This window comes from Asterias rubens, chromosome 8, assembly GCF_902459465.1.
Source record: "Asterias rubens chromosome 8, eAstRub1.3, whole genome shotgun sequence".
Taxonomy (NCBI): Eukaryota; Metazoa; Echinodermata; class Asteroidea; order Forcipulatida; family Asteriidae; genus Asterias; species Asterias rubens.
In genome coordinates, this window is record NC_047069.1 from 194,646 (window position 1) to 220,512 (window position 25,867).

Below are 25,867 nucleotides of genomic sequence, written 5' to 3' on the forward strand. Positions count from 1 at the left end.
TAATTAAATGATAGCTCTACTGCCTAGTAGATGTTAGACATCAATCAATGAAGCTGAACGAGGTCAAGGCAACCAAGAAGGCAGACTTTCTATTTAAAAAAAATTCAATCAACATTTTGCATGTAGACCTACATCATCTTCAAAAATCAATTTGTCGATGTTGTGTTAATAAAACTCTGCTTCGCAGGAAACGAATGTAATGCATCAGCACAGCATCACTGAAGGTCACAAATAATCACAAAATGATGGAAAAGGAATGCACAAAAATTCATAAATAATAATTAAATAATAAAAATAACATTTGTATAGGGCTTTCCACAGGCGTTTCAAACGCTTAAAGGAACACGTTGCCTTGGATCAGTCGGGTTGGTCTTTGAAAAGCGTTTGTGATCGTTTTTTTTTTATAAAATGCATATGGGTAGAAAGATGTTGTAAAAGTAGAATACAATGATCCACACAAACATGTCTCGAAATTGGACGGTTTTCCTTTTACCTCGTCGACTAACACGGTCGGCGATTTATGGAAGTAACATTTTTGACTTCCATAAATGGCCAACCGTGTTAGTTCGCACAGTAAAAGGAAAACCACGCAATTTCGAGGCAAACTTGTGTGGATCATTGTATTCTACTTTTAAAACATCTTTCCAACCATATGCATTTTATAAAAAACGATTACAAACGTTTTTTACAGACCAACTTGTCTGATCCAAGGCAACGTGTTCCTATAAACATTGTCAGAAAAGATGTGTTTTTAAATGAAACTTGAATGAGCTGATCGAAGAGTCACAAATGTGTAGAGATTTAGTGCAACACACTGTTAACAAATATTATCATCAAAGCTGTCTGAAGCTACATATTAGCAAGGTTTAGTTGTGTAGCTATCTGTCCGTGTAACCGTTCTGATGCTGCTGTGTGTAGTTTTTAATGACGACCCGATTATACTTTGAAAAACTACAGAGGGCACAATATTGAAAATGGACAAACAGACAACCAAAACTAACAAATCACCAAAGAAATCCAATCTTAAATGAGTTAAAAAGGGCCATAGTATCTGTCTTTCGGTAAATGAGTTTCTTCTTCTCGAAAGTTAGAGGACATTGCAGACTTTTAGTCACAAAGTTATACTATTCCTGTTTTGCATACGTTCAGTGCTGCTGCTACATGTGTCGAGAAAATCTTTACACTTAAAGGAACACGTTGCCTTGGATCGGACGACTTGGCAGTATAAAAAGCATTTGTAACCGTTTGCTATAAAATGCATGGTTGGAAAAAATGTTTTTATAGTAGAACACAATGACTCATGCAAATTTGCCTCGAAATTGTGTGGTTTTCCTTTTGCTTTGCGAACTAACACGGTCGGCCCTTTATGGGAGTCAAAAGTGTGACTCCCATAAATGGCCGACCGTGTTAGTCGACGAGGTAAAAGGAAAACCGTGCAATTTCGAGACATGTTTGTGTGGATCATTGTATTCTACTTTTAAAACATCTTTCCAACCATGCATCTTATAGCAAACGGTTACAAATGCTTTTTAAAGACCAACTCGACCGGTCCAAGGCAACATGTTCCTTTAACCAGATTGTGTGAACGCGCAAAGAGTGATGACGTCAAAGCCACTAACCGAATGCCAAAGAAACCTATCTACATTACTTGCTTGAAGTTGTTTACAGCTAGACACATTTCCAGATCGCGACCACCCTCTCGCTCTACCCATCATGGTGAAATAGATGAATCAAAATATCCATTACAAAGTGATCACATTTCATTTGTCACATCACCTTTAGGTTGTTAGGACAAATGTGTATATCATAACCTAGATCCCTCCAGTGAGAACATTACAAGGATATTAGAAAGTGCATGATGTCCCTTAAAGGCATGGGACACTTTTGGAAATTACTCAAAATAATGGTTACAACATAAAAACTTACTTGCTATTGAGCAGTGGAGAGCTAATGATAGTATAAAACATTGTGAGAAACGGTTCCCTCATTTTGAGACAGAGGGAAATTCTCACTCAAACAATAAAATACTTCAGCTGAAGCCTTTTATTATGCATCTGAAAGCCCATAAAGTAATGCAACAAGGGTGTTTTTTTTTTCGTTCATTACTTCTTTTGCAAATTCGATTACCAATTGGGGTGTTGGGATGCACTTGTATGTGAGAATACTGGTCTTTGACTGTTTGACAATTACCAAACCTGTCCAGCGCCTTTAATAATCCTGACCTAAAGGACATCAATATATAGTCTGTTGACATAGCATGTTGGACTTCTTATTTGACAAGTTTTACCTCTTCCTGTTCCCTATGTGTCCAAGTCCAAGTACACTAATGTAGTAGTAAATCAGATTATTTGCTCTGGATCAGATGGGGAAGCTTCAAGTATTTGCCCAGATCTTTTTTTAATAAATTTAATTTGGCTATTTTTTAAAGATAAAGGGCATCAACAATATTTCAAATAGTTGACACTTTTTCAAGATGATATATTTTTATGTTGATATGAATTATGTTTTTAGATGATAATGTTCAGTACTTTTCTAGAAAGGAATTTTGTCTGAAGGGCTATGAAGAATTTTAGAAAAAATTGCCGACTTGTGTCATCAAGATTGATAAAGGGAGAAAGTACTCGGAAAATGGACGTGTAAAATATAAACCAAAACCTTCAACATGCTTACCTCGATAAATCGGCTTAACTAAGGGAATTAAAGAGTGGCCACTTGGTCTTAAACAACCGTTTAAAACCGGCAAGGTCGAGGCCAGGCATTGTCTTTTATTGCATGGCCACGACCCTGCAAGGTTTTAAGACCTAGTCATACTCCTTTCTGTTAACAAGCGTAAGAATAAAGGAATAAGCTGTCATTGAACTTGTCTTTTTGTAAAACTGTGTAATTCCTAGTCCTCAGACCGTTTCACCCAAGGCCAACCCATAATGTAGAGTTTCAGTTGAGCGTTATTATGGACCGTGTGAGCTTGTGCGCCAACACGCGTGTGGCTATCAAGCCTGGAATATCATTTTTGAAAGGGCAAGGCCATTTTCATTTTGCAAAAGGCACTCCACTTGGAAAGTCTATGGGGAACTTCAAGGGGCACCACGGCCAAGATCAGGGGCAGCGAAGGTCATGGGCTCTGTGGACTGCATGTTATCCCAGGCCTAGGCTATGATCGCTGAATGCGCTGAGGTCTCAAAATCAAATTCAAATATTTTAGTGAGAAATTACTTCTTTCTCAAAAACTACATTACTTCAGAGGGAGCCGTTTCTCACAATGTTTTATACTATCAACAGCTCTCCATTGCTCATTACCAAGTAAGTTTTTATGCTAACAACTATTTTGAGTAGTTACCAATAGTGTTCAGTGCCCTTAAAAGCAAAAATCACTTATATATTTTTTTTTCAGGAAAGCAGAATTCATGTAAAGAAGACGTCAACGGTTGTTGACCTAAATGTAGGTGAATTAATTTATGGCAACTCATATCAAGTTCACCATTCTTTCTGGAAGACTGCGGCATGATATGGAAATAAAACCTCTGACAAGACCAACATCTGTCCCTTTGTGATTCATGTTTCAAATTCTTCACCCCATATTAATACCATGAAGATGTATGTTTCAAATTCCCAGACAGTATCTCATTAAGTGTCACTGCTGCTCTTTTCAAAAGTCCAAAGATTGTTTTGTTTCAAAGTTTTGTAAATTAAGCAATCCAAAATACACTTGTAAGAAAAATAATTTTTGCTCAGGGCAAGGGCACCAAGGCATTTTCTCCTTGGTAAAGGGGACCCTATGAGGAAATTGTACATTTCTACTGGAGCATTTTAAGGGCACTAAGGCAATGATCAGGCCTGATCCCATATTCCTGCTGCTCTTTTCAAAAGTCCAAAGATTGTTTTGTTTCAAAGTTTTTATATTAAGCAATTCAGAATACACAAGAAAACAAAACATTTACATGCCTGTAAGCTTCATTAACCGTGGGTTAATTCGAGGCCTGGAAGGGCACTCATAAAGGATATTGAAAATGTCTACCGTGGGTAAGGACACCAAGGCAATGACCAATGGGCACAGAGGCAATCGCCTTCATCATTGCCACTATGAAGGAACACATACGCTTCTCAGGTTTAAACTTCTCAGTAAGCTTGGGCGATATCGATTTATTTTATTCACGATATATCGCCGACAATATATCGCGATATATATCGCGATATTCGATATAATCGCGATTAATGAAATTTGACATCATCAGTCTTCAAACTCCAAGTGATAGTTGTAGAAGAGAGTCATAGCTTAAGAGAGGTGTTCTAATGACCTATTCTTCTGGTTTTACTCCAAACCTATGGGGTGCAAGATGTCTCAGCTAGCAAATACATCGCGATATTTAAACGATATTGCGATATATCGCGATTATCGCGATTATCGTGATATATTGCGATATATCAATATTTTGGTTAAAACCAAATCCATCCGATATCGAAATCGTTTCCAAATTAATATCGCGATATTCGATAATATCGTGATATCGCCAAAGCTTACTTCTGAGCATTTTATTACTAATTTCTTTGAACATTTGTAACCCAATTACTTGTACTGAAATGATTCTCTTAGTGTCTTTTACAGTCAAAAGTTTCTAAAGGTGATGACCGAACCCATACCTTCCCTTTAAATACTGAGGCTTCACACTATGATCTTGGCATTGTGCTCTGGCGTGATAGTCACCCTGTGTCTAGACACCAGCATTGTCTGAATGACACAAAGACAACACCATCCTTTAAAGGAAAACTACACATTTGCTGATTGCTCATCCACAAGTTCGCCATGATACGGTCAACTACTTATAAATATCACTCCAGTTGTTCACTTAAAAATGATTCATTTTAAACCAAATGAATTCTACTGGTGGCATATTGTGTTAAAGGGTTTTGACACCTTTGCCGATCGAGGTGCCGTTTCAGCTTCATTAGTCGTCAAGTGTCTGAGAAAAAGGTGAAAACTACAGAGCAATGTTTTCAGGAGAGTCGCGTATATCAGTTGTATGCTAAATTGATTTTCGTCTCAATGAGAAGAAAAGTATTTTCATGAAATTGTTTTACTCATTATACTAAAAAACTACAGCACCTCAGCAAGTAATATTTTAAGGGAAGCTTTCTACCATTATTATTTTTAAACCGTGTAAGGTTAATGTAAATTAGGTGTGGCATTTGTGTTTTGTGTCATACAAAAAGTACTCAAACCCTGTGAGTGGTGACAATAATGATAACCACATTGTTCAAGAGTGCTTTAAGCACAAGAAGCTTGAGCAATATGCAAAGCGAAATTCATAACATTACTGTCCAGGCACTGTGCGTGGCTTCTTCTTCCAACAGCCTCAGACAAGAAATGTTGCAAATAAACAAACAATTGACATCTGCAATTTAACATCTTTCTGAAAGCTTGAAGTTTAAACAAATAAGCTATTTATAAGTGCACTGGTTGTGGTTTCTACGGAAGTTAAAGAGTGCCAATGCTTCCCTGCGGTCAGGATGTAGTAAAGGGTAATTATTTTAACCCACAAATATATTACTTACATCATGAAAACTGATGACAAATCACTAGTTGTTGTCAACAACTGGTTCTTTTCAGAACCAGCACTACTCAGAAGAGATTTTAAAAACATGGTTCTATTGGCACAAACCTCATTTAACAATACAAACTTTACTTCATTAAAAAAAAAAAAAAAAAACAGAACTTCCATTAAACGCTGGAGTCAATCCCTTTAAAAACATAATGTTGCTGATAGCTTCTTGACCGTTTTTTTTGTTGTCACTGTTATTTTGTTTTGTAGTTTTATCCAGAAAACCGAGCTGCAAATATTGCCCACTCTGATAAAAAAAGAAAAAAGCAAAAATTTCCAGCATACGTTTGCTACAGGCGCAATATAGTAAAATTCAAGCTGAAAAGATTGAAGGATTGTGTCACTGATCTGATTATATTTCAGAAGTATATTATTTTATCGTGAGTAGTCGTGAGCGACACAATAGGTTCACCAAGCAGGTAGTCGCAACTTTTTTTGTGGTAGTCGTGGCTGCATGCTTAACAGAATAGTTTAAAAATGGTAGTTACGACTCGACTAGGCAATCAATAGTCGAGACTACATAACTAGTCACTCTAGTCACCCAGACTTAGTTAAAAGCAGTAAGTATTTATATCAGAGACCACCTTGTGAAACAGAGTGTTGCATTTAGGCTGGTTTCCTTACACCAGGGGATGCACAGCGGGTTAAAAGATCAAGTTCAAACTGAACACCTTGAAACCAACATGATAGCAGGAAAGACAATAGGTGGTAAGGAAGGTCAAATTATTATGATTGTCAATTTAATATTAAAGTGGGGCTCCAATAGATTGATAGTGTGACAAGGGTGTTTTTTCTTCCATTCTAATCTCGCATCTTCGACGACCAATTGAGCTCAAATTTTCACAGGTTTGTTTTTTGTCTGCATATGTTGAGGTGCACCAAGTGAGGAGACTGGTCTCTTGACAATTACCAAAAGTGTCCAGTGTCTTTAAAAAGATGTACGATAAAATAGAGTATGGAAAAAATAATCTTTTTGTACCATAAAAATAGCTTTCAGAGTAACAAATATCCTCATAATCAAACAAGGTAAAGGGAATTGTGTACAAAAAGGGCTAGATTTGTTATCCTGATGGAAAGTGTTGGTTTCATCTCGGGTATTATTTGATGTAAACAGGAAGCTAAAAAGATAAATAGAAACTGTATCTTGAGTGACGTGGAGTGTTGTTGAGACTTTCTTAAAAGGGTGCCATTCCTTAATCAGCACTTTGAAGGTATGATACAGGATTGCATGACAAAAAATATCATCTTTTGAAATCTTGTTTGAAAGCTTACTGATTTTGAAGAAATCTATCTGAAAAATATCTGGAAAAAGTCTGCATAGCTGATTTTGGTTGTTACAACCAAATATATGTGCTTGTTTTAGGAACTGTTTTGTGCCTCGCACGGCAGATTTAGACCAAATTTTACAAGTGCTGGCATTATAGCTAATCACACAAAATATTAAAACTGTCTGGGCCAATTTTGTTAGATCATACCGATCCTGACCTTTAAAACTTTCAACTTTTTCAACTTTTCTGTCTGAATCTACTAAATTACACAGTAAACCACTTTGTATTTTGCCTAATGCGTCACTTTTTTGTCAGTATATCTGAGGACTTAAGATCCAGAAAAAGTAATTTGATTCAACTTTGTTCATAGGATACAACATCACTTTAGGAAACTTCACTTAGTCTCGAAATCAGAAATCATAAGAAAAACTACAAGTCAACAGCAATTGTTATAGTAACTGAACATTATCATATCTCACAGAGTAAACACATTTTGCCATGTAGGCCTATTGGTACAAACTTTGCAGCTCAAGCAATATGGCTCATGTATAATAAAACTTTATGTTTACTCTGTAATGAGGAAATAAAAGAATGACAACACGGTATTAAAATGCAGTTTAAAACAAGCTGGGTGGAGGCTGGGCAATAAAGGACTGAAAGAAGTTTTATCACACGACCACAACCCTGGTTTTAGGGAATAAAATAGTGGGACAAGGTCTCGAACGTTTGTTTAAAACTGGCAGTGTCCTGGACGTGCGATAAAGGACCAAAGCAGAAGCAAGGTACTTTACCCCCAACCATGACCCTGCAAGGTTTTAAACAAACACTCAAGACTGAGTCACCATGTGACTGTTTTATTCCCATTCACAAATGTCCTTCTCAGAACCAACACTCACACAAACGACATTTACCTACACATGGTTGTACCCGCAATTTTACTATTTATTTAAAGTTTCTTCCAATGTCCTTCTTGTTAAAACTTAAAAAAATGAGTTAACTAATTTCTGTAAATTTCAATTCAGGCTTTGCTTCACGTAGGGTCAAAATGCATGTGATGCTCAACGACTGTGCAGACTTGCAAGCACTAATAGATATAGGCTGTGTTATGCGTAATTTTTTTCATGAATGTATCAAATGCACTAAAATTGTTTACTTAGAGAAGAGGAACATGTATCAAAAGCTTTGTCAGGAAATGATTAATTTTTTTGTTTGGAAACTGAACGGGGAATCAACATATTTATAAATTATGATTATTTCTTTTTTTTATGAGTTTCATATTTTTAAGCTACAGATCAGTCAAGTAGCACTATGGTTGGGAATATTTCCATCAATAAATTACCTCGTAAAGTTTTGAAAAGTTTGCAAATGTGCAGTGTCAATAATGGGTACACAATTTTATATTTATCGTGTCCATTTTATGAACAACGGTTTGGAACCAATGATGAACATGTAGCAGTTATTATCTCAATGTTGTTTACAATTGCTGCGTCAATGATAAATAACAAGTGCTTGAGTTTGTCGAATACAAAATCTGCAAAGGGTTACTCAATTTCCTGTTTTTGTAACAGGTTTTGTTGAGGGTAAGGGCACCAAGACATTTTCTCCTTGGTAAAGGCCTTACTCTATGGTAAAGGGCACCCTATGAGGGGATTGTACATTTCTACTGTCAAGAACATTTCAAGGGCACCAAGGCAATGGACCAGTGGGCATGGAGGCAATCGCCTTTGTTGCCTCCGTGAAGTATCATGCCTGCTTGACAACCAGTTCAAGGATTTCTTGTGAGATTTTGCTTTTATATAGGGCACTATACTTTCATAATTCAATTTTTCGCACTGCATTTTACAACTCGGGTAGCATTCTGACTCAATTCGATTGACATGCACTGATGCATCAGTGTTAAGATCAATTTGCTGATACACCCAAGTGTCAGAAGAAATCTTTCGAGAAATCTCTTTTGTGATTCGGAAAAATGGAGCAGTTTCAGTCATTGATCCCCAACCACTCTGCAGGATGAAGTTAGTAAACTTATGAAACGGACAAATAAATCAGTACTGCCGCCCAGGGCTGCAGTACATTAGACCATTTATCAATCAAAGAAAACCTTTGTGCTGGTTTACAATAAAGTGTTAGGCATTGGGACAATGTAAAAAATCTATCAGGAATACCAAACAACACAGGTAGGCCAAACCCAACCTGGAACCAAACGGCTTATCAATTCTGTAAGCGCCACAGAACAAACATGTCACTGGGTTGTTCAACCCTAACATTATACTAGGGCGATGTTTGGTTCAATCACACTACTCTTATCTGCATATAATTGTCCAGCAACCTCTTCAGGACTAGTGCCTGGTGACACCAAAGGCTCCAATAAAATATATCACTAAGTCATTAAAGTGATTAACTGTAAGGTCATTCAAAGATCACACGTTGCAAATTTGTGAAACATAAAAGAACTGACAATTCTTATAACAGTATTTGTTTAAATGTCCAATTAAAAAAGGTTTTGACCAAACCATTTTTTAAAGACTACTGACTGTTAAAATGACAACTTCAAAAAGCCCACATCACACCAAACTCGTTCTCGCTACTTTCTGAAAAAAGGTAGCCGAGTGGGCTTAAACTGTAAGCAAACGGAGTGGACATTTCGGCAACTTTTTACATTCTGTTTATGAACAAGGTTACGAAGGTACTGGTGGAAAATTGTTGCGTTGGATGCCCTTATTGTTTTATGCAGGTTTCTTGCAACCTTGCTAATTTCTTGCTAGTTTATGTCTAAATAATTTTACGTTATTCCGGAGGTCGTTGATTCGAATTTCACTTAAGCCAATTCTTTGTTCAATCCCCCAAATCATTTAAATAATATTACAGGAGACTTGTTTGGATGTCTAATTTATACTGATGAAAACAAACTATAGATTAATCAGTTCAAAAAAAAAAATGAGTACAATGTGAGTATGCCTGAAGACAAAAAGCTAACAGGTTGATCTGTGAAAAACAATGTGAGTAAAATGTGTTTATTTTCAAATAAAAGAAATCAAAAATTTCACTTACATTCAGCCAGTTTGCGTGTGTACTCCTCATTCTCACAGATGTACTCCAGTCCCGCCTTGGAATTCATAACCGCCTTGATACAATTCACCACCTCGATCTGAAGATATGCATAGGCCAGGTTCATCCCCCTGCTGGATAATCTCACAACGGACTCCAAGAGGACGTCCAGGCCATCCAACTCCAGGAAACGCTGCAGCCATTCCCTGTCGCCGTTCATTATGCGCTTCTTCAGACCGGTGTAGTTATGAAGGGTCGGGAGCTGAAGGAGCCGGATGCAGAGCTCCGGCTCGCTATTCTCCAAGTTGCCTCCATGATCTAAGAGGTCAAGCTCCTCTGGCCTGTTGGCTTTGCTCACTCGCTGGGCTAGCTTCTTGAACATGGTGACTATGGAACAGGTTGTTCCTTAATAATCAAGAGGAGGTCGAACTACGACAACCACACATGACTATCAGGAGTTGTACATAGCTTTGATTCCTGTAGTAGAAAATAAAATAGATTTAGCTGATTGCAAACTGCTTGTAACTATAAAGGTGATTCCCTCCGTTGGCCCTTGCCATTGCCTTGGTGCCCTTGAAATGCTCCAGTAGAAATTTACAATTTCCTCATACATGTAGGGTGCCCTTTGCCAAAGATAAAATGCCTTGGTGCCCTTGCCCTTTCAAAAACGAAGCATACAGGCCTGGGCCTAGGTGACTTATGCAAATAATGTCATAAGTTACGATAGTTGATTGCTCAGTCGAGTCGAGACTACCAGTTTTTAAATTGATTAATCGTGCCACCACGACTACTACAAAAACAGTCACGACTACCTGTTTGGTGAACCAACCACAAGCTTTAACTTTTCTGGTTAAATCCCCCCATTTGTTATTTCGATTATCTGTTGGAATGGAAATAAATATCTTGGAATGAATGAAGAAAAAAAAAAAACACCCACAGGACCGATTGCTAAAAATAGCTAGTGACCTGACATTTTGACCATCTATAGGTTCTTTCTCAAAGGCTAAAAACAGGCCACATACATGTAAGCCACTGCCTCCGTTGCCCTTGGTCTTGGCCTTGGTGCCCCTTGACTTTAAGATTTTAAAAAGGAAATGCCCTTTGCAAAATGGAAACGGTCTTGCCCTTTCAAAGATGAAATTCAAGGCCTGTGGATAACAAACACAGAAACGGTTTAATGGTGCAGCAGAAGCAGTCAGGTGGAAAAAGATGAAGAGATAGAAGGAGAGAGAGGCAGTAAGCACACAGACAAAACAAGAGATGAATGATGAGACAAAAGGTTGACCTCAAGAAGTTTGATCAAAATCAAAGCTGGGAAGATGAAGAAAAGGCAAAGACAACAAATTAATCGTTTCCTTATTGGATATTAATTTGAGTTTTACCCATACACTGATGTGTGTAGGTCAGTATATTCACATGCATACTACACGGGTGGGATTCGAGCCCACAACCATGGCGATTCTAGAGCAGTGCCTTACCAACTAGACCACTGAAATTGCCAGTAGCTACAGGCAGTTCAAATCCTCTTTGAGAAAGACTCTTTGATTGTTTTCTTTTTGGTGTCTTTTTTAAAGATTTAAAAACATACTTTTGTGACAGGACAGCATAACATAAAGATGTATAGAACACTGACCAATATGTAATATTACATAATTGTATCCTGAAACAGACAATAGGCAAGTTAGTGTGATAGACTCTGAAACTGTATGGAAGGGTCTCTAAAATGTGTTACTTAGGTAAGGCTTTGACAGAATTTCAGTATTACTTTCAGTTTAGTTAAAAATATTATTTCATATAGTAGGCCTATATTCAACACAATTATGGCCTAGCAGTTAAGAGTGTGGGTTCGAGTCCCAGTCGTGACACTTGTGGCTATGGCCCCATAACAAATATTTGATTGTACTTTGTAGCCTACACTTTGAAGTGGCCTTCAGGCCTTGTTTGTCTGGCGACAGGCATGAAAAAAATGTTTTGAGGAATTGACACTTAAAAAGTTAAAAAGAAGGCGATTTTGCCATGCCTTCATACAAAATCTTGCGCTGCCGAAACCCAGCAATGTCGGCGTAGACATGTGCAGCGTGCGGTGCTATTGCTCAGTTGGAATGGTCTATATCAGTGTTGTTAAGTGAAGTGTTACTAATCTCTGTGCTATGTTTGGTCTGTAGTGTTATCAAAACTGTTGACTATTTGTATACTATTCAATTATTAGCGAATTCAGCAAGCCCATTGGCCATGTAACACAGCCACAATCATGGGTACACATTTGTTCGTGTTCTTTTTATGAACAACAGTTTGAAAACCACAAAGCAGTTTACTGAATGTTATTTATCCATAAACAATCACTCAGGTATAAAATGATTCATAAAGTGCTTGAGTTTGTCGAATACAGCTTGGAAAGGTTTCTGTATCCTCACTCACTGTCACTACTTTTTTATTCGTTATGAAATAAAATAATACAGTAGTAATATCTAATTTACTCAAATGAGATATTCATTTTTGTAAAAATAAGTGAACAAGTGGTGGCAGGATACTGAAGTTTTCCTACAGCTTTAACACTATACAATTACAAAGGTGACAGGTCGAGATTTGCAAAAAGTTGTTCAGTATGCATATTTGTAGTTCATTTGGTGTATTTTGTCACAAAAGTGGCATATGATTGTGGCCGATGTGAAAATACATGTAGGTAAAACCAAAAAGAGTAAAAAGAATGGAATTTTTATATTTTTTGTTTAAGAGCGGTGAGCTATTTCTACCTCCATGGTTTTAGAGATGTGGGTTTTCTGTACACAGTGAAAAATAGATTAGTACTCGTTATGGTTGATAAAAAAAGCACTGCAGTATTTCTTCCTAATCTCTTAAATTTAAATTCAGTTCATTCAGGTTTATTATTCAACTCCCCCCACCCCCCGCCAAAAAAAAAAGGCAGTAAAGACTAAAATGACTTGTATTGGTCTATCATTTAAGGGCTAGCTAGTAGTTAGTACGGTCAGTTTGTATCATAAACATGCCCCTCGTGTCACGGCCGAGTAAACGACCCCCATAGCTAATGTACACAAAATACAAAATGGGTTGGGCAGAAAAGTTTGCAGACGACAAGTTGAAAAACTTCGTTCACATTTTGTGTTTCATACGTTGTCTTGTTACTAACGAACTTAGTTTGATATAAATGCACAACAATGCTTGCGGAAGTAGTCTATAAGAATGCAAGAGTAGTTTTACGATTAAAAATATGGAAAGTATGTGCTTACTTTACCTGAAAAGGCGAGATATTTCCAGTGCAAGGTGTCCCTTCGGTGTGGAAATCTTGTCAGTCAACGTCGTGCGTTTAGAAATAGTGTGTACATTAAATCCCATACACACACATGCGAAGCATGTGGCCGTACCGTGCGTGTGTTTTGCGAACTGTCTTTCACGCACACCCCTCCGTGGACTATTCCATCTTACTGCAGGGGATTTCTTTTTAAAAATAGTTGACTTTTGACAGTGAGGGCGCTACACACTGACAGTGGATGGTGTCAAATCAAGTCCCTCAGAAACTGGTTGCCAGTCAAAATTCCATAACGTTTACACTGATCCAACTGGTACCTCTATCATTTTTTTGCTTAGCAACGAAATTTGCTAAGCAGTATTCATCACAGCCCCCAATTTCAGAAAGCCTGTAAGCATAACAACTTGCTACACACAGAAAAATCCTGCTCAACAGAAACTAGTCACCAGCAACAATTTCATAAGTTTTACACTGATACAACTGGAGCCCCCAGAAATTTGCTAAGCAGTATTTTCTTCTTAAAGTCAGTGGACACTTTTGGTAATTACTCAAAATAGTTATTAGCATAAAACCTTACTCGCTAAGCACAGAAAAATATTGCTCAACAGAAACTAGTCACCAGCAAAATTTTTATAAGTTTTACTCTTCCTTGCTCTGTGGTTTTACACTGATACAACAAGAGCCCCACTAATTTTTTGCTTAGCAAAGAAATTTCTTTGCTGAGCAGTATTTTCTGCTTAACAGCTTTATAAAATTGGGCTAAAATTGACAACTTACAGACTCGACAAGTTACAGAGCCCCACTGTTTTCAAAACTATCAAAGCAACACCATTCTTAAACAATGCAAAGGTCGAGGGTTCGAATCCCAACCGAGTGATTTGCCTGTGGATATTTTGTTCCAGTAAATTAGTTAAAAATTAGTTACAAATTTTGTTAAAACTATTTTGTTCACCAAACTCAGATATTGGGAAAGTGCTGAGTATGCAGTGCTTAAAACACATTGATGTAAGGATAAAAACAAATTATATTCATATAGGTGTGCTTAAAAATATTACTTGTTAGAACTTTTTTAGACTGAATGTACTTTAAATTAAAGACACTGGCAGTATTGGTAATTGTCAAAGACCAGTCTTCTCACTTGGTGTATCTCATCATATGCATAAAATAACAAACTTGTGAAAATTTGAGCTCAATTGGGCTTGAAGTTGTGTGAGATAACTTCAAAAGAAAAAACACCCTTGTCACACGAAGTTGTGTGCTTTCAGATGCTTGATTTCGAGACCTCAAATTCTAAATCTGAGGTCTCGAACTCATGGAAAAATACTTTTTTTTTCTTGAAAACTACTTCACTTCAGAGGGAGCCGTTTCTCGCAATTAAATGTTTTATACTATCAACCTCTCCCCATTACTCGTTACTAAGTAAGGCTTCATGCTAAAAACTATTTTGAGTAATTACCAATGATAGATTGGCACTAAATTTATAAATACAATAAGGGGCACATGTAACTATTTAAACCACATCGAGAGGGATTTTCTTCATCTGTAAAACAAAAAAACTGTGAAAGTTTAACCAGTGTATATACCCTGGTTGTAACGCTCGTGCTAACTTAAATTTTGATGTTTTTATCTTGTAAATTGTCAAGTTATTTGACCTTTTGGTCACAAAGTCATGATACCATCACAAAAACATACCAATAATACCTTATCAAATACGTAAATTAGCAAACAACAATCAAAGGAATTTCTGGATCAAATTACATCTTTTTATTTGAGCACAGAAAAGGCGAATCAAAGAAAGCATTTAGTGCAGCATTTAGTCATACAGATATAAATGCAACATTCCACTGCTTCAAAGACACAACAGCGGTTTATAACCAGTGAAAGTTGAAGTGAAAGTATTCGAGATAAGATTTAATGACAGTGAACTAATTTGGTGATAACTTGTAGTCGTTTCATAGTAAAGGATTAGAGTAGGCAACAACATCTTGAGTGGCCTAATACAACCAGTTGTAGTTCTGCAATAAACGACCGAGCCGAAGGCGTGAATTAATGCCACATGTAAACTTGATACAGGTACTCTTATCACATAATCAACATTTCTGTCAGTTAAAGCCAGTGGACACTATTGGTAAATGTCAAAGACCAGTCTTCTCACTTGCTGTATCTCAACATATGCATAAAATAACAAACCTGTGAAAATTTGAGCTTGATTGGTCGTCGAGTTGCGAGATAACTATGAAAGAAAAAAACACCCTTGTCACACGAAGTTGTGTGCTTTCAGATGCTTGATTTCGAGACCTTCGAATTCTAAACTTGAGGTCTCGAAATCAAATTCGTGGAAAATTACTTATTTCTCGAAAACTACTCCATTTCAGAGGGAGCCGTTTCTCACAATGTTTTAAACCATCAACCTTTCCCCATTACTCGTTACCAAATAAGGTTTTATGCTAATAATTATTTTGAGTAATTACCAATAGTGTCCACTGTCTTTAAAGAAAAAACAAATCAAGAGGTCTGTTTGTGTGTATTAGGTAATAATGGTCGAAAAGTGTTCAAGAAAAGAGGCACAATGTTGCACACAAACAAATTGGTTTGAAAATGTTTTTCCATTTTCCAATTTCAAATTAAAATTTACAAGCAGAATGCAGTGGACAAGTCGTTAGTGGTCTGTCGCGGTGAGATAGTCGAGTCATGGTGGCGACGTAATGATTTAGGCTTCCACGATCGAATACTGCTCTCGCAAGATCACTGCTTTTGTGCGAAGCTGCTGATTGAAGACTACTAACTCCCTAGTCATGAGAGCAGTAGTCTCGCAGAGGCCAGCAGTCTCGCGAGAACACCGCCAGTGTCCTAGGAATCACGGGGAGCGAGTCGGAATCGCGTGGAGGCTGAGAGTAAGAACGCTATCACCGCGACAGACATTTAAGGACTTGTCCACAAGTTTATACATATCACTCTGTGTGTTGGTAGTAACAGATGACCTATTATAAAGATATGGATAAATTATCATGAGACATTTGACATACAACTTCTTTCACCCAAACAGCTAACAAAAAGATTATTTCCTTCATAAAATTTTCATGTAAAACCAACCATAAAATATGATATGATACTATTAATCAAGCCACTGTTAGCATAGTTATGCATAATTGTCATTATTTTTCTCGTAACATCTGAAACAAAATTGAAGTTTAGAGGTTTTAGTATGCAATTGATAACTCCAGTAAGCAAAAAAAAAGACACTTCTTAAATCTCAAAGTTTTTTTTTTTTACACTGGCACCAAATTTCCTGATGAATATTTATTTCTGTAAAATCTGTCATCTTGGAGTAATTTGCTTGAGAGGATTTGGTAAATTTTGTCTTAAAAAAAAAAAAAAAAAAATGACATATATAGACAAGGCTTTCTGCATTAAAGTGCACTTCTCAAATCAATATATTCACAAAGCCAAAAACAAATTATGTAATTCTCTGTCTTGAAGAAGCAAATGTAGCAATTGTAATTAATTTCTCTTTGAAAAAATCAGTGACACATATAGTTCAACTTCAGGTGCACTTCCAAAGTCATTATGTTCTTAGAGCTGATAAAAAATTATGTAATTGTGTGCTTTTAACATAATAACCTGAAATGTGTTTAAAGGCAGTGGACACTACTGGTTATTGTCAAAGACCAGTCTTCTCACTTGGTGTATCTCAACATATGCATAAAATAACAAACCTGTAAACATTTGAGCTCAATTGGTCGTCGAAGTTGCAAGATAATAATGAAAGAAAAAACACCCTTGTCACACGAAGTTGTATGCATTTAGATTGTTAATTTCGAGACTTCAAATTCTAAAGCTGAGGTCTCGAAATCAAATTAGTGGAAAATTACCCCCTTTTCTCAACACCCGTTTCTCACAATGTTTTATACTATCAACCTCTCCACATTACTCGTTACCAAGTAAGGTTTTATGCTAATAATAATTTTGAGTAATTACCAATAGTGTCCACTGCCTTTAAAACTTCTCATAATAGTGTCTACATGTCGAGTGCAAGATCTAGATTAGTGTGCTGTTTTATAAGCTCACACAATGTATGTTCATCCACATGCACTTGTTATATCTCGGTAACAAATTGTTAAGTTTGATTGGAACCAATCATGTGATGTGATACAAAGACGCATGTACATGTACCATGGCTAAGGATGCATGCTACGCATAATGCACAGCGCAGAGGGTAACATGAGGTTTGTTCACCTGCGTAAATTACCTTGAACGTTCCCACTGTTGGTTCGAGAGAACGGAACAGTGAAAATTGCGCCGTGAGTGTCACTGAATGACGGATATGCGCAGATATATATAAGCAGCCACTATTATTATTATTCTTACCAAAAGTTAACAAATTTATAACTTCATGTTTGTGAGATGGCTTTATCGAAAAATACTTTGTGTTTCAAAAAAACACGACACAGTTATGGTTATTGTTTTGTTCAGTATACAAATCGATGCAAATGACATATTATTGTTTACATACAAAACGATTGCTTTTCCAAATGATGCTTTAAAAGTTTTGACAATAGTTTAGAACGATGTTTAGTTTTAACTTAGGCTGCACACTTCTCTTTGAATCAAAGCAAACTATGCATACTTCAAGCTACACATGGTGTATTGTACGGAGATAGCTTATCAACCTGGGTCCAATTTCATAAAGCTGTTAAGCAGAAAATACTGCTTGAAAACTTCCTTTGCTAAGCAAAATATGAGTTGGGCACCAGCCACGACAATGCAAACTTAAAATGTAATTTGGGCCAGTAACCTGTTTTTGCTAAGCAATACTATTCTGTGCTTTGTGAGTTTTTGTGCATTAAATAGGCTGTATGAAATATGGGCAGCTGCTTAAGCATAAAATCAGCACAATTATGCTTACCAGAATAGGGTTACCAGCCAAACTACCATGTCACATGTACAATTTGTGACTGGTATACAGCTCATTGATGAAATTAGGCACAGACCCGTCAGTTGATTCATGTAGTAAGGCCATATAAAAAAATAAACATGTTTAGCATCTTGCCTTTTTTTTTAATGGAAGGAGGGCCCCTTTTTTCTGCAACCAGCTGGGCTAATTTTTAAATTCAGTTTTTTTCGTCTGAGATCATTAAAATAATTTTATCTTTATTTATAATAAAAAAGAAAAGAAAAAAAAAGAGGAGGTGCCCTCTAAAAAGGAAGCGGGTGGGAGACGCTAACCATGTTTTTATTTTTTTTTGGCCTAAGGTGTTTTGTTACTTATTCTTTGGGTACTAGCTGATTAATTTCTGGCTGCAGCCATAGATCCACAATACTGTCAACAAGACGTTGTAATTCCTTCTTTGCAGCTTCTTGATCACTGTCAACAAAGAGAAAATAATTTACATCAGGAAGGAATGAAGTGCCGAGGCCGAGCGGTTTATAGCAACGAATGTGCAGTATTTTTGACTTCATGAGGGTGCTCTTAAAGGCAGTGGACACTTTTGGTAATTACTCAAAATATTTGTTAGCATAAAACCTTTTTTGGTGATGAGCAATTGGGAGAGGTTGATAGTATAAAACATTGTGAGAAACGGCTCACTCTGAAGTGACATAGTTTTCGAGAAAGAAGTAATTTCCCACAAATTTGATTTCGAGACCTCAGGTTTAGAACTTGAGGTCATGAAATCAACCATCTAAACGCACACAACTTCGTGTGACAAGGGTGTTTTTTCGTTCATCTCCCAGCTTTGACAACCGATTAAGCTCAAATATTCACAGGTTTGTTATTTTATGCATAAGTTGAGATACACCAACTGTAAAGGCTATTCCTTTGACAATTACCAATAGTGTCCACTGCCTTTAAACATATTTGTATCTCTTTCGAAATATATTGATAAAAAGGAACACATTACCACCACAGACATCAAATCCACCACGGACAATAAGAGCTTTAAAGAACCCCATGCTGTAAATCTTATGATTAACGCTGCCTGCCCACCCCCATCTTTCAAGACATTTTGACGCCCATCACTTAAAAGCATGGGGCCACCATTGGAAATTGTCAAAGGCCAGAATCTGCACTTTGTACGAACAAAAATTACAAAAGTAAAAAAATAAAACTGTGAAAATAGTGAAAACCCCATCATTGTTTTCACTATTCTAAAAAAAAAAAAAAAAATCAAGATTTGTTGACCCGCAATTCAAAAGGTTGTCAAAAAGTTTGTCTTTATACCATGTAAATTGTGTGTTTATTTGTTGACATTAATACTGTCGTTCATTATTACCAATAATTACAAAATGTTACTCACATCTTTTAATCAGTGTTCCAGTCTTGCGATTGATCAGCGCCCAATTTCGTGGCTCTTCTTACCGTAAGCATCGGCGCTTACAGACGCAGGGAATTCCACGCATACATCAAGCGTATTTCACGAGTTAGCAGGGATTATCCGCTTGAGCGTCTGCATACTCCATGGCATTTTCGCGTACACAGCTAGCGCAGAAACTTGCCGCTTGCACAGGGCCCAGTTCCATAAAGCTGGTAAGCACACAAATTTGCTTAGCATGAAATTTCTTCCTTAATAAAAACAGGATAACCAACCACATTCAGCAGCCACTGGCTGGAACAACGGGCAAACCTCTTCTCTTTTCGATAAGTGCACTGGGTTATTAACGCCCCATCCTTCTTCCTTGATGAAAACATGATTACTAACACAATGTCCATTTGTTGCACATTGCTTGTTACTGGTATTCAGCTGTTGTTTGCTTATCCTGGGGAAAATTGGTTGGTAGTCCTGTTTTTATCAAGGCAAACATTTCATGCTAAGCAAATTTTTGTGCTTAGCAGCTCTATGAAATTGGTTCCTGTACTCGGAGAATAATGATTGTAAGCGCAGAATTTGGCGGTAAGCAGAGCCATGAAATTGGCCTCAAATTTGATGGTGACTTACCCGGCAGGTTCTGTGCATATCTCGGTGTAGTATTTGATCTTTGGCTCTGTTCCACTAGCTCTTAGCGTCGCCACACAACCATTGGCAAAATTGAAAGTTATCATCTGACTTGAAGAACTTACTGGAAGGACCTGCAAACAACAAACAAATTAAATAAGAAACAAATTAGCAATTGTTAGACCAAATTATTGTGTGCCTGGAAGAAATGTATAAGACTCCTCGCTCTACTTCCAGGCACACACGAAGTACTTTTTCAAGTAACAAATGGCCATAAAAGAATTTGTTCCTTTTTTGTTTTATGTCGCATCCCCTTAAGGTGATCCCCTGGCTGCCGCTTCCAAGGTTTTATCGTAATTTTGGTGTGATCCCTGGCTACACAGCAGTTAACGGTTGAATGGCTTCTGACTGGCACCCCCGAACAAAGATATTGACAAAATAGGGACACCGCCAACATAGGGCTAGATAGCTCAGTTGGTAGAGCACCGGCACGTTAATCCGGAGGTTGTTGGTTCAAATCCTACTCTAGTCAATTCTTTGTTCTAAACTTGAGGTCTCGAAATCAAAATCGTGGAAAATTACTTCTTTCTCGAAAACTACGTCACTTCAGAGGGAGCCGTTTCTCACAATGTTTTGTACTATCAACCTCTCCCCATTACTCGTTACCAAGAAAGGTTTTATGCTGATAATTATTTTGAGTAATTACCAATTGTGTCCACTGCCAACGGACAGTTTGGAAACCAGGCATCATGAAGCTTGTACTTCAGCAATGATTGGCCCCCGTTATTAAACATGAGTAATTTTGTTGATCAGTTTCCCCTCAGTGGACTTTAGAGGATTTAGAGCCCGATACAAAAAGTTGGTCTAGCTACAGCCAAGGAGTCGATTTCACAAAAATTGGGACTAGTCCCAACTTCGGGCTAGTCCTAGGAGATATTAAAAACGTATGGCTAGTCCTAAGTTAGGACCTAGATAGAAACTAGTCTTAACTCTTTGTAATGAAACCCACCCCTGGTCTTGTTGTCTGCTAACCCATACTTACTGCTTTGTTATCAGGCTGATTGCTATCAAAACCCGTCGTCAGATCTCTGATGCCAGTAATCTGAAAACTCCCACAAGAACTAGGATACTGAAAAACAATAACAACACACAGCTCAAGTTAGTCAAGTTAAGTCAATTATAACAATACTCAAACACAACAACAGCTTATACCTAAGTCACAATTAAAGCCGAGGCTGTGCAGCACGTGCGAGGCATCAACCAAAGTTTAGAGGTAGGCGAAAGATTGCGTGATAAGACGGTCACAGTCACAATTTTAAGTTTCCCACACGAGTTACAGTAGCAGATTTCCCAGGAGTGCCAGCAGTAGGGAACTGTACCCATCCTTTAAAGACAGTGGACACTATTGGTAATTGTCAAAGACCAGTCTTCTCACTTGCTGTATCTCATCATATGCATGAAATAACAAACTTGTGAAAATTTGAGCTCAATCGGTCATCGAAGTTGCGGATAATAATGAAAGAAAAAACACCCTTGTCAAACGAAGTTGGTGTGCTTTCTTATGCTTGATTTTGAGACCTCAAATTCTAAATCTGAGGTCTCGAAATCAAATTCCTGGAAAATTACTTCTTTCTCGAAAACTACTTTACTTCAGAGGGAGCCATTTCTCACAATGTTTTAAACCATCAACCTCTCCCCATTACTTATTACCAAGTAAGGTTTTATGCTAAAACTATTTTGAGTAATTACCAACAGTGTCCACTGCCTTTAAGTCCTAAGATTAATCCTAAGTTACGATGAGTTTGGCGAAATCATCGGCTGCATCTTTGTGTGGATATCAGAGAGCATGTATTTTTCATCAAAGTGTTACATTTACAATGTTTATTATCTCACCTGACCATCATCGTAAGCTCGTATTCTATTAAATATATTTGTCATTGTGGCAGGATTCATGCACAGGTAGTAGGAGTTATTGGAGCAGTGGAAACCATATCTGCAATAGAAACAAAATGGAAGTGGCTTTATAAGTTAGAGGATGGATGGGGTATTCATTTTGGTTTTATCCATATGACCTCCTGCACGCACGTCACACGCGGCGACTGTGCCACGCTCACCGTTTGGTGTTCAATAGGTTTACTTGTAAACGTCGCGTCTTCTAAAATGCACAATTCACTGAATAACGCAGAGTGACATTACACCCATGTTTGTAAACACTGTATACTCAGTCCTTTCTCGAGGCCAGTGAAACAAATCAGAGGCATATTACTCGGGTAGGATTCGAACCCACGACTTTTGCTATCCGAGAGCAGTGTCTTACCAACTAGACCACCGAGACTGCCCGGTAGATTGAGGCAGTTCGAATCCTAAATTGTAGCAGAGGGATTTGCAACGATTTAATAGATGTTAAATTTGCATCGGGGATAAAGTATATAAATTTTGGTTGTACCCTTATACTGGTGTGTGTGTTAGCCCTGTATACTCAGTACTTGTCCAAGCTCTGTGATTAGTGAGAATATTGGTCTTTGACAATTACCAAAAGTATAACCTGCCTTATAAACAAAGTAACTAAAGGGACACACTGCATGCAGGCGATCAAAGTAAGTTTTCCATAAGTGTGTACTGATTGGTCCGAAGTGATGTTTGTCAACTGTGGAAAGCTTACGTCACTGCACGTATATCCAATGACATCATTGTTTCCAATGAAATCACTGGTTCGGAAAAGCAAGTACCTGTCTTTATCCTTGTGGATAAAGACAGGGGCCCAGTCTACACTTACGTTTGGTAGATTTCCTGCAGTTTTTCTGTGAAGGTTGTGCTTGTCGATGTCAGGAAAGCTGCAAGTTGTCCAGCCATGGTAGCTGCACTTACCCCATCCTTATCAAGTACGTCTGTACCACACATAAAACCTTTACAAGAATGAAAATCAGATTCAAGTGCAAGGAAACGACTGAATAATAAGAAGATAAACCATTTTGGTTCGTGATTTTGGGGGAGCTTCAGCAGAGTGACACTTGTGTCCCTGAGCAAGACACTTCACTATAATTGCTTCTCTCCACCCAGGGGTAAATGGGTACCTGTGAGGGCAGAGTTGGTTCTTGTGATTGATTAGCCTTGCTTGCGCAACATATTTGGCTGCACAAGGCTGTATACTCCCCAGGGAGCTGAGATGGTTTAAGGAATGATTTAAGGCCCAGTGACCAGGGGTAATAATGTTGAAGCGCCCATGAGCGTCACTGCGGGACGGACTTGAGCGCTATATAAGAAGCCACTATTATTATTATCACACTGCCGGCAACTGTTATGTTAGCAAAAACACTTCTGTAATGTTCCTTTAAAAGTATACAAAAAATTCAAAATTCTATTTACCAATAGCTTCCTCGAATGCAAATAGGACCGTCTTTCCTTGCTTGATGAGCTCATCTGCTTTATTTCCCATCCACTTGAAACCTGTCAACGTTTCCTGGATTTTAAAATGAAAGACAATAAAGTTTAAAGGCAAGGTATATCGTTGAATAAGTTCACCCGCCACTCGGATCTTGTCGCTTGCCCAACCATCATCAAGGAGCCCACACAAGGCAAGGCTGCTCGTAGTAGAAGATGTCTTTCCTGCAGAGACACCCTGAAACGAGACACCGGCTCGGCCAGCGCTGAGGAACTACGCTCCTGCATGCTGGATCCAAATATCAGGGCCCTATTTCATAGAGCTGCTAAGCACTAAAATTTGCTTGGCAAGAAATTTCAGCCAACCAAATTTCCTGATGATTTTCAGAATGAGCAAACATCAGCTGAATACCAGTAACAAGCAATATGCAATAAATGGACATTGTGTTAGTAATCATGTTTTTATAAAGGAAGAAGGATGGGGCGTTAAGAACCCAGTGCACTTATCGAAAAGAGAAGGGGTTTGCCCGTTGTTCCTGGCAGTGGCTGCTATGCGCCACTGTATGCGCCGTAGTAAACGCATAAGGTGCTACATAATTGGGTCTCAGAATTTATCACTGCAATAACCTATCTTTATGAAAGTTTGTATATACCCAGCGCCTTGAGTACCTTGTTTGGTAGATCTAGCGCTACATATGACTTATTTATTAATAACAACGATATTATTATCTATTATTATTCTTTTTACCTCAAATTGAAAGCCCTCTTTTAAACTGATGGTGCTCAGAATCTTAGATGACACTGTACTTGCCAGCATGTACACATCTGTTTAATCAACAAACAAAAACAGAACAAAGTTTTACAATCAATTTAAGCAGTACAGCCGTTGACTGTACGACCATGCGTTGGAGTAACTATGTTATGTTGGCATAATACGTTAACAGGTTTAAACCTTGTTGCCGTTTCAGAAACATGGCTGAGACCAGATGACAACTTAACAAGTCGTCAAGTGTACCCCTGCTGGCTACTACTTTCATCACATCCCAAGACTGGTGGAGGAGTTGCAATACTCATGCTGAGGTTTCCGGAAACTCTAAATCTGTCCGCATTTTCATTGCATACACACCCAAAAGAGACTTTCTCAAATTTCCTTAGGGAGTTTGAGAATTGATTTTGGAATATCTCCGTCATCCATCGAATATTATTGAATGTTTCACAAGCAATTTAAAGGCACTGGACACTATTGGTAATAACTCAAAATATTTATTAGCATAAAACCTTACTTGGTAATGAGTAATGGGGAGAGGTTGATACATGTAGTATAAAACATTGTGAGAAACGGCTCCCTCTGAAGTAACGTAGTTTTCGGGAAGGAAGTAATTTTCCACGATTTGATTTCGAGACCTTAGATTTAGAATTTGAGGTCTCGAGATCAAGCATCTGAACGCACACAAGTAAGTGTGGCAAGGAAGGTTTTTCTTTCATTATTATCTCGCAACTTTGACAACCGATTGAGCTCAAATTTTCACAGGTTTGTTATTTTATGCATATGTTGAGATACAGCAGGTAAGAAGACTGGTCTTTGACAATTACCAATAGTGTCCAGTGTCTTTAAGCAGTACAGTCGTGGACTGTACGGCCATGCATCGGTGTGAATATGTTGGCAGAAATCAACCACATGTTAAGAACTGAAAGGCTAACCTTTCCCATCGGTGCACTGGGGATTATTCTTCATGTAACAAACCCATTGCCACCATCCTAAAACAGCTCCCAGTTCGTTCCCTGTGAAGATCTTCCAGTTGTCGTTGGGTTGTTTCTCTGCCAGTGCGAACCGGTCCGCATCGGGGTCGTTGGCAAAGATCACATTACTAGTGTTCGCGTTGGCTGTCCTGATGGCTAGATCCAGCGCACTTTTACCTTCTTCGGGATTTGGGTATTTGACGGTCGGAAAATCGGGATCGGGATCGACCTGTAGAAAAGTGACAGTAGATTCCTTATATAAACAATAATAATAATATTATTTTGGTTTTTACCCATACACCGATGTGTGTTAGCATTGTATACTCAGTACTTTCCCGAGTCGTGTGAAAAAATATCACAGGCATGTTACCCGGGTGGGATTCGAACCCACGACCCTTGAAATTCTAGAGCAGTGTCTTACCAACTAGACTACCGAGATTGCCCGGCAGCTAGAGGGCAGTTCGAATCCTATGTTTCTGGCAGTGTGTACAGCACTGATAATTATAATAATAATAGATGTTAAATTTGCAACGGGGATAAAGAATATTTTTTTTTTTTTCCCCTTTTTTTTCCTTTCCCATATACACGTACTGACGTACTGAGTATACAGTGCTACAAACATCGGTGTATATG

At 37.9% G+C, this 25,867-nt stretch overlaps 2 protein-coding genes across 7 annotated transcripts in view; both read right to left on the minus strand.

Annotated features, from left to right (window-relative positions):
* Window positions 1-13,283, minus strand: part of LOC117293317 (inverted formin-2-like) — a 71,440-nt gene extending 58,157 nt beyond the window's left edge. For all 5 annotated transcript variants that reach the window (XM_033775573.1, XM_033775575.1, XM_033775574.1 and 2 more), the window contains exons 1-2: window positions 13,167-13,283; window positions 9,917-10,390 (exon numbers count right to left, since the gene is read on the minus strand). In XM_033775573.1, the coding sequence (XP_033631464.1) occupies window positions 9,917-10,295 (379 nt within the window). In that variant the 5' untranslated portion in view covers window positions 10,296-10,390; window positions 13,167-13,283. The remainder of the gene's footprint in view (window positions 1-9,916; window positions 10,391-13,166) is intronic.
* A 4,646-nt stretch (window positions 13,284-17,929) lies between these two features.
* LOC117293653 (phosphoglucomutase-2-like) overlaps window positions 17,930-25,867 on the minus strand; it is an 88,791-nt gene continuing 80,853 nt past the window's right edge. For both annotated transcript variants that reach the window (XM_033776040.1, XM_033776039.1), the window contains 8 exons: window positions 25,196-25,463; window positions 24,243-24,319; window positions 23,480-23,573; window positions 22,890-23,019; window positions 22,007-22,106; window positions 21,156-21,242; window positions 20,117-20,247; window positions 17,930-18,546 (listed from right to left, as the gene is read on the minus strand). In XM_033776040.1, coding sequence (XP_033631931.1) covers window positions 18,447-18,546; window positions 20,117-20,247; window positions 21,156-21,242; window positions 22,007-22,106; window positions 22,890-23,019; window positions 23,480-23,573; window positions 24,243-24,319; window positions 25,196-25,463 — 987 coding nt within the window. In that variant the 3' untranslated portion in view covers window positions 17,930-18,446. The remainder of the gene's footprint in view (window positions 18,547-20,116; window positions 20,248-21,155; window positions 21,243-22,006; window positions 22,107-22,889; window positions 23,020-23,479; window positions 23,574-24,242; window positions 24,320-25,195; window positions 25,464-25,867) is intronic.